The 12,208-nt window shown below is 40.4% G+C and overlaps 1 protein-coding gene across 5 annotated transcripts in view; it reads left to right on the top strand.

Annotated features, from left to right (window-relative positions):
* Positions 1–12,208, top strand: part of DGKI (diacylglycerol kinase iota) — a 280,987-nt gene that overhangs the window by 170,165 nt on the left and 98,614 nt on the right. For all 5 annotated transcript variants that reach the window (XM_073322101.1, XM_073322083.1, XM_073322075.1 and 2 more), the window contains 4 exons: positions 589–651; positions 1,061–1,134; positions 2,155–2,266; positions 6,697–6,896. In XM_073322101.1, coding sequence (XP_073178202.1) covers positions 589–651; positions 1,061–1,134; positions 2,155–2,266; positions 6,697–6,896 — 449 coding nt within the window. The remainder of the gene's footprint in view (positions 1–588; positions 652–1,060; positions 1,135–2,154; positions 2,267–6,696; positions 6,897–12,208) is intronic.

Raw genomic sequence — 12,208 nt, 5'->3', positions numbered from 1 at the left:
TCATACATGAATATGCAAATCAGATGACCATTTCTTATCAAGGAGGGAAGTGGACGGTCTTCAGCTTTATTCTAAGGTGTAATTAGGAAAGGAGGTCATTGACTAGATAATACTTGCCGTCATACATGTCTTTCCGCTGTCAGATTCTATCACTGTCACCACACCCAGAAGCCTTATGCATTAAAAACAAACAAACGAACAAGAGCAAGAATTTGCATGATGTTTTGGGTGCACAAGGGTGTTCCATGGTAAATCTTCCAAAGTGGAGTGCTTTTTCTTAGTGCAGCACCTTAATGCAGCAAAACAAGTGGACCAATCTTCCCTTCTGTGTCCTCGCCCCCCAGCTCTGATTCAAAGGACTCTTGAGAATTTGAAACATGCACTGCTGACTGGATGCTAACAGAAGAAACTTGGGCTAAAACTCTCTGTCAATGGGAGCAGGAAAGAAAAGAGTTTAGCGCAGGATGGTATGTGGTGGCAGAATCTGGGGAGGGATGCAAAGGAAGGAAAGTGAAAGGAAGAAGCTGTAGATCATTCAAATAAAAAAAATTCTGATTTGAATTCCCTCCCTTTTCATATGTCTGGTAGGCAGCCTTTTCAGACTTCCTGCAGAGAAGTTCCAGAGATTTATCCAAACATGTTAAAGTTGTGGTAAGTATAGGAAAGCATGGCATCATTTTGTGCAGTGAGACAGATGGAGTGTGTGTGTGTGTGTGTGTGTGAGAGAGAGAGAGAGGGAGGGAGTGCTGTGAAAACACAAACCTAATCACACCAGACCATTGATTGTTACTTTCAGTTTTGACCGTGACATTTGAAACACATTTTGTAGAAAGCCTTTGGAAATTTACATACATGACTATTGCCCACTGGGTAACACACCCTTCCCTATCTCACAGAGAGTGAATGGTGCCCAGCAACTATGCTATAGAGAGATGGGTATTTCTAAAATGTGATCCACATTCTTGGGCAGGTTGTTACAAAATGGGGTAACAGCAATTATTATCCTGTCCGAGACCCCATTTACAAACCCCTCTTTGTTCTGTTGCTTTGGTTTTTGCAGTGTGATGGAACAGACCTGACCCCAAAGATTCAGGAGCTGAAGTTCCAATGTATAGTGTTTTTAAATATACCCAGGTAAGCTCCAGTTCACAACAAACTGCTGGCTCCATAGGAACAGTTAATCAATAAATACAATTTCCAGAGTTGTGCACCTAATACATGAACAAGGAAGTCAACAGATAGAGTTGTCTTCTGCTTCATTAGAACACAAAGCAGGAGGAAAAAAATCAGTACCTTCCAAATAGAAGAGCTCCAAATGGGTTTGGAAGAAACACTGTTTCCTAACATTTTAGAGGGTGTCACAAAGAGTGGGGTGTGTTTTTAAAAGCCCAATATTCCCCCATCTTCCCTGTCCCCTTACCAAAGATTTCCTTTCCAAGGTACTCACTTCCTCTCCCTCCTGTGTTGCCCTCTGTGCAAGGTTCTTTGTGATGTCTCCTCTCCAAAGTTCTCCCCACCCTCTGCTCTGCAAGATCTCCCATATATCCCTAACAATAGGCAGGAGAGAGAAGCAGCAGCAGCCATTAGGTAGGAGGCCACTGTTGAGCTCCTCCCCCAATCTATCTCAGCTTTTGCATCTCCTCTGCTCCCAGACCTTCTGAGCAGAAGGGAGGGAGGAAACTAAGGTCTGCAGAAAGCAAGCTCAGCTTCAGCCTCCTGCCTTCTTAGCAGGGGCACAAAGCAGCCTTTGTTGGCAGGAGGCTGCAGGTGAAAATCCAGCTGATCTGAAGAAGGACTGGGAGGAGAGGGGAGAGAAGAGTCCTGAGCACTACTGCAAAAAGGCACTGTCCCCTCTCTGCTGCCTCCCATCTCCACTCAGCAACCTACCAGAAGTTGGGATAGACAAACTAATTGCCTACCCCACCAGCCTGAAAGTTGGAGGGCAGGTTTCCTGTCTGATCTTTCCTATAATTATATGTATGGTCACTGGGAGGCCCCAGAATGGATTTTAAGACCTTTTGGAATAGATGTATGGCTATTCACCCAGAAGATAAAGAACTGGCCAGTACTTATGCTTTATTTTCTTTTAATTGTTGTAAGACCCAGTGGGGCAAATTCTTAGTATGCTCTCATTTTCTAAACCTCTTTCTGCAGGTATTGTGCTGGCACAATGCCCTGGGGTACCCCCAGCGACCACAGAGACTTTGAACCTCAGCGCCATGATGATGGTTACATTGAGGTCATTGGGTTCACTATGGCCTCTCTGGTGAGAATTTTTGCAGAGCTGAGTATTTTTTTTGCATGCAGTAGATTTCACACTGCTTAAGGTGCTGGGAGTATTCTGTGTGCGATTTTGTATGAGACACCTCATGTCCATGGCTCAACACTAGCGTGCACAAAGTTTCGTACCAAAAAGATTCTCTCCTATGCTTTTCTGGGTTCAATAAGGTGGAGAAAATTTGTTTTAGCCTCAATTTTTTTTCAATTATGAACAAATAATGGTTTTCAAAGGAAGAGAAGTATGATTTCATTATCAAAATGTACTCCCTGAAAACCTGGTTGCTTTGAACATACCTAATGGTGCTTCAAAATGCTCCCAAATCAAAATTCAAAGAAGATTAAAATATTATAGAAGGGATGTGTGTGCATGTGTATGTGTGTTTGTACAATGGGAAACTAATATGGTCGCACAATAACTGCTGTTTGTTACCAGCCCCACCACAACTGGGGTTTTTGTATATTTCCCATATACATTAGAGCTGGTCAGACATTCTTTGTTGAAAAATAGGATTCCAGCAACAAAATTTTTTGTGTGTAGAACAATTACATTAAAAATTTTTTTTGATGAAATTTGTAAACAAACAAAATATTTTGACAATCTTTTTTGAAAATTTCAAAATATTCCATGTCAAAATTGTGGGAAAAAATCCTACTTTCACTTTTTCACTGGGAGAAAAGAAAAGAAAAAGTAAGAAATCATGTGTGTTGGGGGGTGGGGTGGAGGGATAATTTTGTTGTTTAAAAAAAGAAGGAAAAAAAGAAAAGAAAAAGAAAATCTTTAGGTTTTTTTCCCCAAAAAAACTTTGTAAAATGTACTTACTCTTTTTAAACCATCTTTACTAATCACATAATTAAAGGTTGTCCAAACTTTGCAAAGTTGAGAAGTACCACATTGTCAAATCACCAGGTGCTCAAAGGACATATCTAATTTGCATAAAATAGACACATATGGTAGCCCTCCTCATCTTCAGTATGTAGGTGCGGCCTGCAGCTCACTTGGAATATGGAGCATTACATGCTGGGACTCCTGGCCTTTAAAGGCCGCATCTCCATATTGAAATTGAGCATTCCTTTCTGCTGTACTCTAGAATTGACCATCACTGGTATTGCAAAAGATCTCCACCTAAAGTCGCACCTAAAAATCTGAATAGTTTAAAAGAATTTCAATTACTGCATTAAATATTCTCAGAAAATTCCCATTTTCCCTGATTTATCAGAGTGAGGGGGTGGGAGAAATTTTAAGAAGATCACAGACTATAAGAGAGACACTCCTGATTGAGTAGTGCAACTGTTATTTTAAGTATTTGTGTTTTCTAGCTGGTGCTCACGTATTATAAAACATTGTACAGTCTGCATATTTTAGCTAAAATTTTGATGACTTCTTCTTTGCTCTCAAGGTCTATAGTGCCTTCAGACAGAAGTCTTGCCTAAAGCCAGTGAGGCTGATTTACTTTGTGCTGCGTTATAAGGAATATTTACATAAAAAGATCTATGTATGTGGAGTACATTAATACATAAAATGATGCTGATGCATAATTAAGCATTACATTTGTATATGCACCAGCCATGGAATTCAGAATGAACATTTCCATAGCAACCTTAACCCTTGTGTCATCACCTTTCAATTATGCATTAAAATTATGCCATTTAAAACCCTGAGCAAGATAACATGGTATGTGAGAAATAATAGAACATTGTGTGATTTAGTGGAAAAGGAATAAAACTTTTTGAAATGGGTGTTGTCTACTGGTCAGAACACAGAACAGCAATCTAGAAATATAGGAGTTCTGCTTCCCCTCTGACACTGATTTGCTGTGTAGTCTTGAGCAAGTCACTTAACCTAAAATGGGAGTGATAATTTTTACCTGCCCAACAAAGGTGTTGTGAGCATTGAATAATGTTTGTAAAGTGCTTTGAAAGCATCAGGTAAGTGCCACTGTAATTGTTTATCTTTTGTTCCCACAAAAAAAAAAGTTAACTCTAAGTGCATTTCCCAAGTACAAACCTTAAAAACACAAGACCACCAGTTAAAGTGGTGTTACCCTCCAGACCAATCTCTGTCTTTGTACCTTTTCACTATAGTGCCCAAACACATTCACAGGCTCCTCAGTTCCATGCCAAAGTGCTTTTCAGTTTCGGCATACAACCATCCACAATGCAGGCATCTAATTCCTCACAATCACACTGAAATAAACTTTATCTCCATCATAAGCAAAACTAAGATGCCTTACTGCTAGTCATACTTTAAATGTCTATGCCCCTGATTGGGGTTTCTGCTATAGCCTTTGTATACTGGTGGAGCTATCATACAGGTGCCACAAAGCCAGTGGCAACTGACTGGGAGTACCCCTAGCATCAGGGGAATTCCCTAGTGGTGTAGGTCTAGTGGAATAACCCTTCATCACCCCCACTATTACAGTGCTTGGTGTAGATGTATGCCAGGTTATAAATGAGGGAAGGGGCAGGATGTATTGGAGGAATGAGAAGGTGTAGCTGGAATGCACTGAACTGTATTTACAATGTAACATCCCACAGGGAATCAGTGCAGGCAACAGTGAGTTAGAGTAGTCTTCAGGGTTGCCTCCAGAGGGCCACAGAGGTGATGCACAGCCACCTTTGCCACCCCTCTCCTGAGCTGCATGAACTCATTTAGGCCACAATTCAGAATCAGGTCCCTTAGTGAGCTATTTCTACCTAAAAGAAGCTGAGGTCAGAGTTAAGGTTTTATATGTGTTTGTGATTTGAAGAGTCACTATAACAATAGACCTTTTCTGCATCTTAGCAGACATTTTGTGCATCACACTATGCTTTATGATCTGCTTGCCCACATTTGTGATATGCTTTAGATCTTTGAATGAAAAGTGCTATATAAATGTTAAGTAATATGATGATTATGATCATCATCATCATGTAACCAGTAGCCCAGGTGTAATATTCATAATAGGACAGTTAAGGTTCCTGTGGGAAACAAAACAGTGAATGTCCTGACTTCAGTTCCTGTAACTTGATGCTAATGTTGTATTAATATAGATTTTTTATTAAAATACAGCGTTTCTGCCCCAAGGTGCCTGCCTAAATCTCTAGGGCCCTGCAAAAGTCATTAACAAGCTCTATCTATCTTTTTGTCTCTGATATGTTTTTATCCCCCTTGCCTCTTCCACTGCTTCTTTACTCCTGGTTTGGGTTTTAAAGAGGTTGCATGTACTTAGGTAGGAGAGAGGAGGTGGGCTTGGAAAGCTGGCTAATTTTTTTTCTCTAAGTTAGAAAAGCACCAAATGGGAAAAGCTGTCGGTCAAGAAGGTGTTGTTTGATGAAAACTATGCAGACCTGTTTCTGTTGACTTATTTCAGTCAACTTATGGATAGAATGTTGGGTCAGTGAGCGGGTGTCCCAGAGGGCACATGGTACAGCTCTCTCGTTTCGTTTCTTCAAGACAATTATTGAACATAGCATTTAATTGCTTTCCAGCCGCAGTTATTGAACAAGGTTTTTCTCCTTGCTCTTTTCAGCTTGTCTAATCCTGATGCTGAATTGCTTTATAAACTGTCATAATAAGTATTTCAGATTAATCTAATTCACATCAAGGACAGTATTGCCTTGGTAAGAAAGAAAATCTCTATTAATACTGTTGCTTGAAAAAGCATTTAGATCACATAGACGGAACCCTGATCCTTGAGTCGTAGACTGTAGGCAGTACTGCAACACAAGTAATCATAATTTAAAACAAGATGTAGAAATATACAGAAATGCACCTTGGATGTGTGCAAGCATATAAGTGTGTGTCTATATCTCTAAATATAGATATACATCACATATGCTGAGGCAACCTCCACATGATAAATTTCATACCCATGTAATACAATGAATTTGTCATGTATGTTTGACTGCTTCACCTGACCTCTGCCCACTGATCCTTCTGTCCAAGACTTTATTCTAGCATTCTAAGCCCCATTTTATGTCTTTTCTGTGAATGGAATTACATTGGTCATGCCTCATTGCAATGACTTATTGAAAAACTTTGATTGGAACATTGCCTTAATGCATCATGTGCACCCATGTCTCTCACTGGAAAGCCATTCTGCAAATTTAGATGGGGGGAAAATGTGGGGTTGGCCTGAAATGCAACTTCCTAGTGGTGATGAATTTAGAATAGTGGGTTCTTTGCATTGAATCCTCCAAATTAGTGGACAGTTGCTGCTTTTGGACTGTATTCTGGCAAGCTGGTAAATCTCCCTGTGACAGAACAAACCACTTACTGCAACAGAGTGGGTCTCATGTGCAGATGGAATAGTTTGTAGCGGAGGATATAGAGTGCTGGGTAAAACAGGATTAGGGAGATGTTAGCTAACTCACATGGCTGGTATAGGATGGTAACATTATGGCTTTCCTCCTCTTTGCTTTGTCCTTATTCTGCAGGCTGCTCTTCAGGTGGGAGGTCATGGAGAAAGGTTGCATCAGTGCCGGGAAGTGACTCTGTTAACATACAAGTCTATCCCCATGCAAGTGGATGGGGAGCCATGTCGACTTGCTCCGTCTCTCATTCGGATCTCCCTAAGGAACCAGGCCAATATGGTGCAGAAGAGCAAGAGGAGAACATCCATGCCTTTACTCAATGAGTGAGTTGGACTTGTTCATGTCCTAATACAAGGAGGCTCTTACTGGGCAGAGAATTCAAACAGGAAGTTTGCATGGACTGAACCATCAGAGTATTTGGAGAAAGAGGTCCAGAAACCCCAAAATGTTCCTCTCCTCCACATTGTAAATATTTACCAGATTTTGTTTGTGCTTTAACTAACAGGGTTCCCTTTGTTGTGCTTTCAGAAAGATGTTATGTCTTTCAGTTATCCAAAGGGGTAACTATACGGGGAGGTCTCAGTGGACTCAACTGTGTGACTCTTACTAAAACACATAGAAGCTGTGCAGATACACCTCTCACACTCTTTAAAGTGCCATATAATTTGCTTTCTGAAATTAATGAGTCTTCTTGATCCCACGTTGAGACCATTCAACAGATATCAACAGTCCACTGCAGGGCACATATGTGCTCAGGCTATATTGCAGTCTTTGTGTTGGGAGCATGCTGCTCCCAGGTGCAAATGGGACCAGCCGGAGGATTCACTGAGTAGGGCTGTTTGTCACCATGTGGGGAATCCTGATCAGAGTGCGCTGGTATAAATCACTAAGGGCTTGTCTACACATACAACGCTGCGGTGCTGAGAGAAGACTCTACCTATGCCTACAGGAGAGCTTCTCCCCTTAGTGTAGTTACTCCACTGCCCTGAGAAGTGGTAGCTATGTCATGGGAGAAGCCCTCCTGTTGCTATACTGTGTATGCTATACTGTCTACAGTTGAATGGTGTTGCTCGGGGTAAATTTTCCACACCACTGAGCAACGCATTTATATCGACAAAAGTCTGTAGTGTAGGCCAAGCCTTAGGGTCTGGCGACTCTGCAGCTGGGAGCATGCTTCCCAGCACAGGTAGACAGACTTGTACTAGCTCTACTCAAGTTGGTGTGCTAAAAACAGCTATGTGGCCACGGTGACATTTGTGATGGCTCTGGCTTGTTGCCTGAATACAACCGCACGTGACACCCGGGTATGTACTTGGGTGGCTAGCCTAAGATGCTGCCCGTGGCTAACTACCATTTTTCGCATGCTAGCTCAAGCAGAGCTAGCTGAGTTTGTCTACCCGCACTGGAGGGCATGATCCCAGCTGCAGTGTATATGTACCCCTAATTGAGAGAGTTCAATAGCTCTCAAATAAATAGTAATTCTTTCTGTGCTGCAGTCTCTGAGCAGTAGCAAAACATTGCAGTGTTCTTGGAAGCATCAGTGTTCCACTGGAATATCAGCAATTCAAAGGGGACTTCTGGTCTATTGGGAAGTACTGAGGGATGCATTTTACATGAGACACTAGATATAGTATATTTGGCAGCTTCCAGTCTGCTAAAAGAAAAACTAGAGTACTCAGATTACAATGAGCGTGTTAGCTTTAGGGAGTTGCATCTGAGGGTAGATTAGGATTGAGAGTTTCTGGATCAGGGAACCAGGAAAGAAAGGAACAAAAGTGAGAATGGACAAGAAAGGAGATAAGCTATCAAACGAGAGGGAAGCGGCATTAGAGTAGCCTAAAAAGGAACAGGGAAAGGTTGAAATAAATGGAAGCCAGAAAACATGCAAAGAAGAGAAGATAAATTTTTAAAATATCTTTTTATACTAAAAAATTAATTTTAAAAATCCCCAAGAGATCATTTTAATAGCATAAGAATATTTTTTTAAAAAAACTTTAAATATTAAAAATGCCATTGTTCTTGATTTACCAATGAGTCTTTCTGTGCTGCTGCAATGGGAGCCAATAAGCATCCCCACCAACTTCTTCATCATGTATTATTTAAATTGCAAAAGACAAGGCAGGCCTTCAGTATACTGAGCATAGGTTTAAAGCCAAATACCTCCAGCACCCTACAAATGTGTTTCATTCAAACAGCCATGTACTCAGGAGTGTGTTATTCCTTTTAGCAAATCCAGTGGCTGCCAACCTTCTGAAGCAGAAGTGTATCAATTCATAAAATCAAGTCCTTTGCTAGACCAACCAATGCTTCCTTATTCAGTTTTGCATGTTCAGTTCTGTTAATGAGACAAACGTTTTGGAGCAGCAGTCTAAGCTTGTGTTTGCCATATTAGATCCTTATTTGTCTGGAAAATATGTTAGGCATAAATTTCACCTTGAACAGCTGATGAATAGAATACTATCACCCCCTGAACAATGACCTCTAATTTCTTTTCATCACCCCATACCGTGCTACAAAGTCCAAACTGGAAAAATTCAATCCTGAGCCATTGTTTCCAGCCACGAGGGAGGCCACAGCAGTGGGAAGAAAGCATCTAATATATTTCAGTCTAGTTATTAGCATGGTCAGGCATGAGCTATGGCATCTGAGTTTAAACTGTGGATGGGGGATACGGATCCGCCCCATCGTGGTAACACTGTACAGTAATTAAGGTCCACTGAGTCCTGGAGAATATTGTTCATGGCGGAATTGGTTTGAATATGCTATGCCAAACTCCATCGGGTTCAGAGCTTCTGTTGTTCAGGTACCTTTTGGTTTGACTGAAATATCCACCTGGGAGTCTGTGTTTTTGGGGGGTTACTGGCAGTTCGTCAAGGACTTTAATGCCAATCTCAAACCTCTACAAGGCGTGTGTGTCAGTGTGTCTGGGTGGTTGGGAAGAATGGGGGGGGCAGATGGATTGTCTGTTGAGTTTCTTGGCATAATAAAGATGAATTATAGGAGGAAGATGTCAGAGTGACTAAGCTGGGGTTTGTCCAGTATGACGCTGTTCTGCAAAATCCCACCACAGACACCAAGTTTTCCCTTTTACATTGTCATATACATTTCTTAACCTGATGTCTGCAGCATTTAAAGGCATCCCATCAAAATCTTTACAATTGATAGAATAGGTGGATTTTTCTCCTCAGACTGGGGAAAGTGCACCCTGTGAATTATAGGTGTGTGAGATTACTGAATGGGTCTGGCACTGCATCTGCAATTGCTGGAAGCTTTTCTTGAGCTTTCTGCAAATACAGTGATTAAAAAATAATCTCACATCACACTAATTCTGAAAGCTATTATTAATTACTTTGATGATATTGGAGGAAGAGGTTAATAGCAGAAACTCCCTTTGGAATTTTGTCTGATGTAGTGGCACAGTGAGAAAGTTTTCTTTTCTTTTTCAAGTTTCTTAATGTGTTTCTGACTTCCCATTATATGTTTCAGAGTTCTGTTTTTTATAGCATTGAGGGCTGGCCGGGAATGGTAAATTTACCATCTGCCCTGCTGATGACTTTTTCAAAGGCAGTGGAATCCACTTATACAAATAACAGGTATATGTCCTTAACAGTTATGAAAGAAAACAGTTTTCTGTGGACCAAGGCAAAACACCTGCCCTAAAATACTGTGGTGAGAGTGACTTGATTTTTTTTTCCCATGGAAAATTTTGACTTTTCTTTGAGAAAACTGAAATGTTTTTGAATTTTGGATTTTTTTTCTGACACTTTTTGGGTAAATTTTCATTAAGTTGAAAACCCAATTTTCCATCAAAAACAGTTTTGATGGAAAATTTTTGACAAGATCTAACTGTGAAACTCTTTCAGGTCAATCCTTGATAGAGGGATAAACCTGTTGGAGGAATGAATTTCTAAGCCATCAAATGGAAAAGTGCAATAGTAAACTGGCTATAACAAATTAGTTACCCAAGACTTCTTCTCCTTTGCACTTAACTCTGTGTATTTAACTAAAATATACAGTATCTTATAAAAGAGCAGAACCATTTTTTGTGGCTGCGTATGCTGGAAGGAGTGAGGGCTACAGAGATTTCCCCTTCCATCCTGCACCTATCCCAACTCTCTTGTTCTCCTCAGACTCAAAGAGCTGCCTATTTTCCGGCAGTGTCTTCCTTCAGAACCTATAAACACCGCTCACCTGTAGAGAGTCTGGCTCATAGGACACAATGGGTCCCCAAACTACAACTCCCATAAAGCAGCATGCTAGGAAAGTGCAGTTTAAGGTTGATCTGACTCAAAAGGAAGCCTTTTGGGTCAACTCAACAGAATGAAAGGAAACATTTTGATTTTCAGGAATGTCACAATGTTTTGTTTCAATCAGAAATGTTGAAACAAATTTGAACATTTCCAAATATACATTTTTCAGCATACCATGAAAAATTTCCAAATTTCAACTTTTTGTCTCATTTCAGGATTAAAACAAACGTTGAAATGTTGGAATTTCCCATGGGATAGAAATTTAAAATTTTGCTCAGTTCAATAAATAGAAATGTGTTAATAAGTGGCTAGAAGGAGGCGCGTTTGGGGTGAGCAATATATATTTCTGCCTTTACGCTTATTCTAATGCTATTCTGACCAGTAACCTTTCTTCACAAGCAGAGGTAGCTAAACAGTATAGTGATAGATTCAAGAGGCAAAGTCTATTTAGCTTAACAAAGAGATGGTTAAGGGGTGACTTGATTACAGCCTATGAGTACCTACATGAGGAACAAATATTTAATAATGGGTTCTCCAGTCTAGCAGAGAAAGGTATAACGTGATCCAGTGGCTGGCAGTTGGAAGATAGACAAATTCAGACTGGAAATAAGGCATTATTTTTAAAAGTGAGGGCAATTAACTAATTGAACAATTAACTAAGGTTCATTGCAGATTCTCCAACACTGGCAGTTTCTAAATCTAGATTGGATGTTTTTCTAAAAGATCAGCTCTAGGAAATTTTTTTGGGGGGGGAGTTCTCTGGCCTGTGTTATACAGGAGGTCAGACTAGATGGTCACAATGGTCTCTTCTGGCCTTGGAATCTGAGTATTGAAAGGTATGATGGTTTTGGGATCTGTCTGCTAGAGTCTTTAGTTGATATTAATAAATGTTACAGTGCTGAACCTAAGCAGGATTTGAAGTCAAGTTGCTCAGGTGAGAAAATCCAACAGAAATAGTCAAGATATTCTGGTATCATAGTTTTTTTTTCACGTTAGAAAATAGAAACACAGTGGGGACCTTTCTTACAGAAGAGGAAGGTCACTGTAGGCATCTTACTTTCCCTTGACTACTGCTATTAAATGGACTCCCTTGGTTTCTCTTCTGCTGCTGTGATTTCTGGATGTTTGGGTTGTCTTTCTTTTGTTGTGCTGATTAGTAAATTCATTTACCTCCTGGCATAGGATGTGAGTTGTCAGTAGATATTTGGAAGGTGGTGAACCTAACTTTTTCTTCCTTCATGTTTTCATGTTGAGGCAGTGATAAATATTAGGCCTTCAGAGGGCAGCTTCCCTGTAGATTTTTTTTTTAATGGACTAGTCTCCATAACATGAACTCACCAACCTTATCTATCTCATAAATCATCTCGGGTAACATTTCAAAAGCA

Source organism: Lepidochelys kempii, chromosome 1 (genome assembly GCF_965140285.1).
Source record: "Lepidochelys kempii isolate rLepKem1 chromosome 1, rLepKem1.hap1, whole genome shotgun sequence".
Lineage (NCBI taxonomy): Eukaryota > Metazoa > Chordata > Testudines > Cheloniidae > Lepidochelys > Lepidochelys kempii.
Note: the sequence above shows the minus strand (reverse complement) of the source record. Positions and strands in the feature narration are given on the sequence as shown.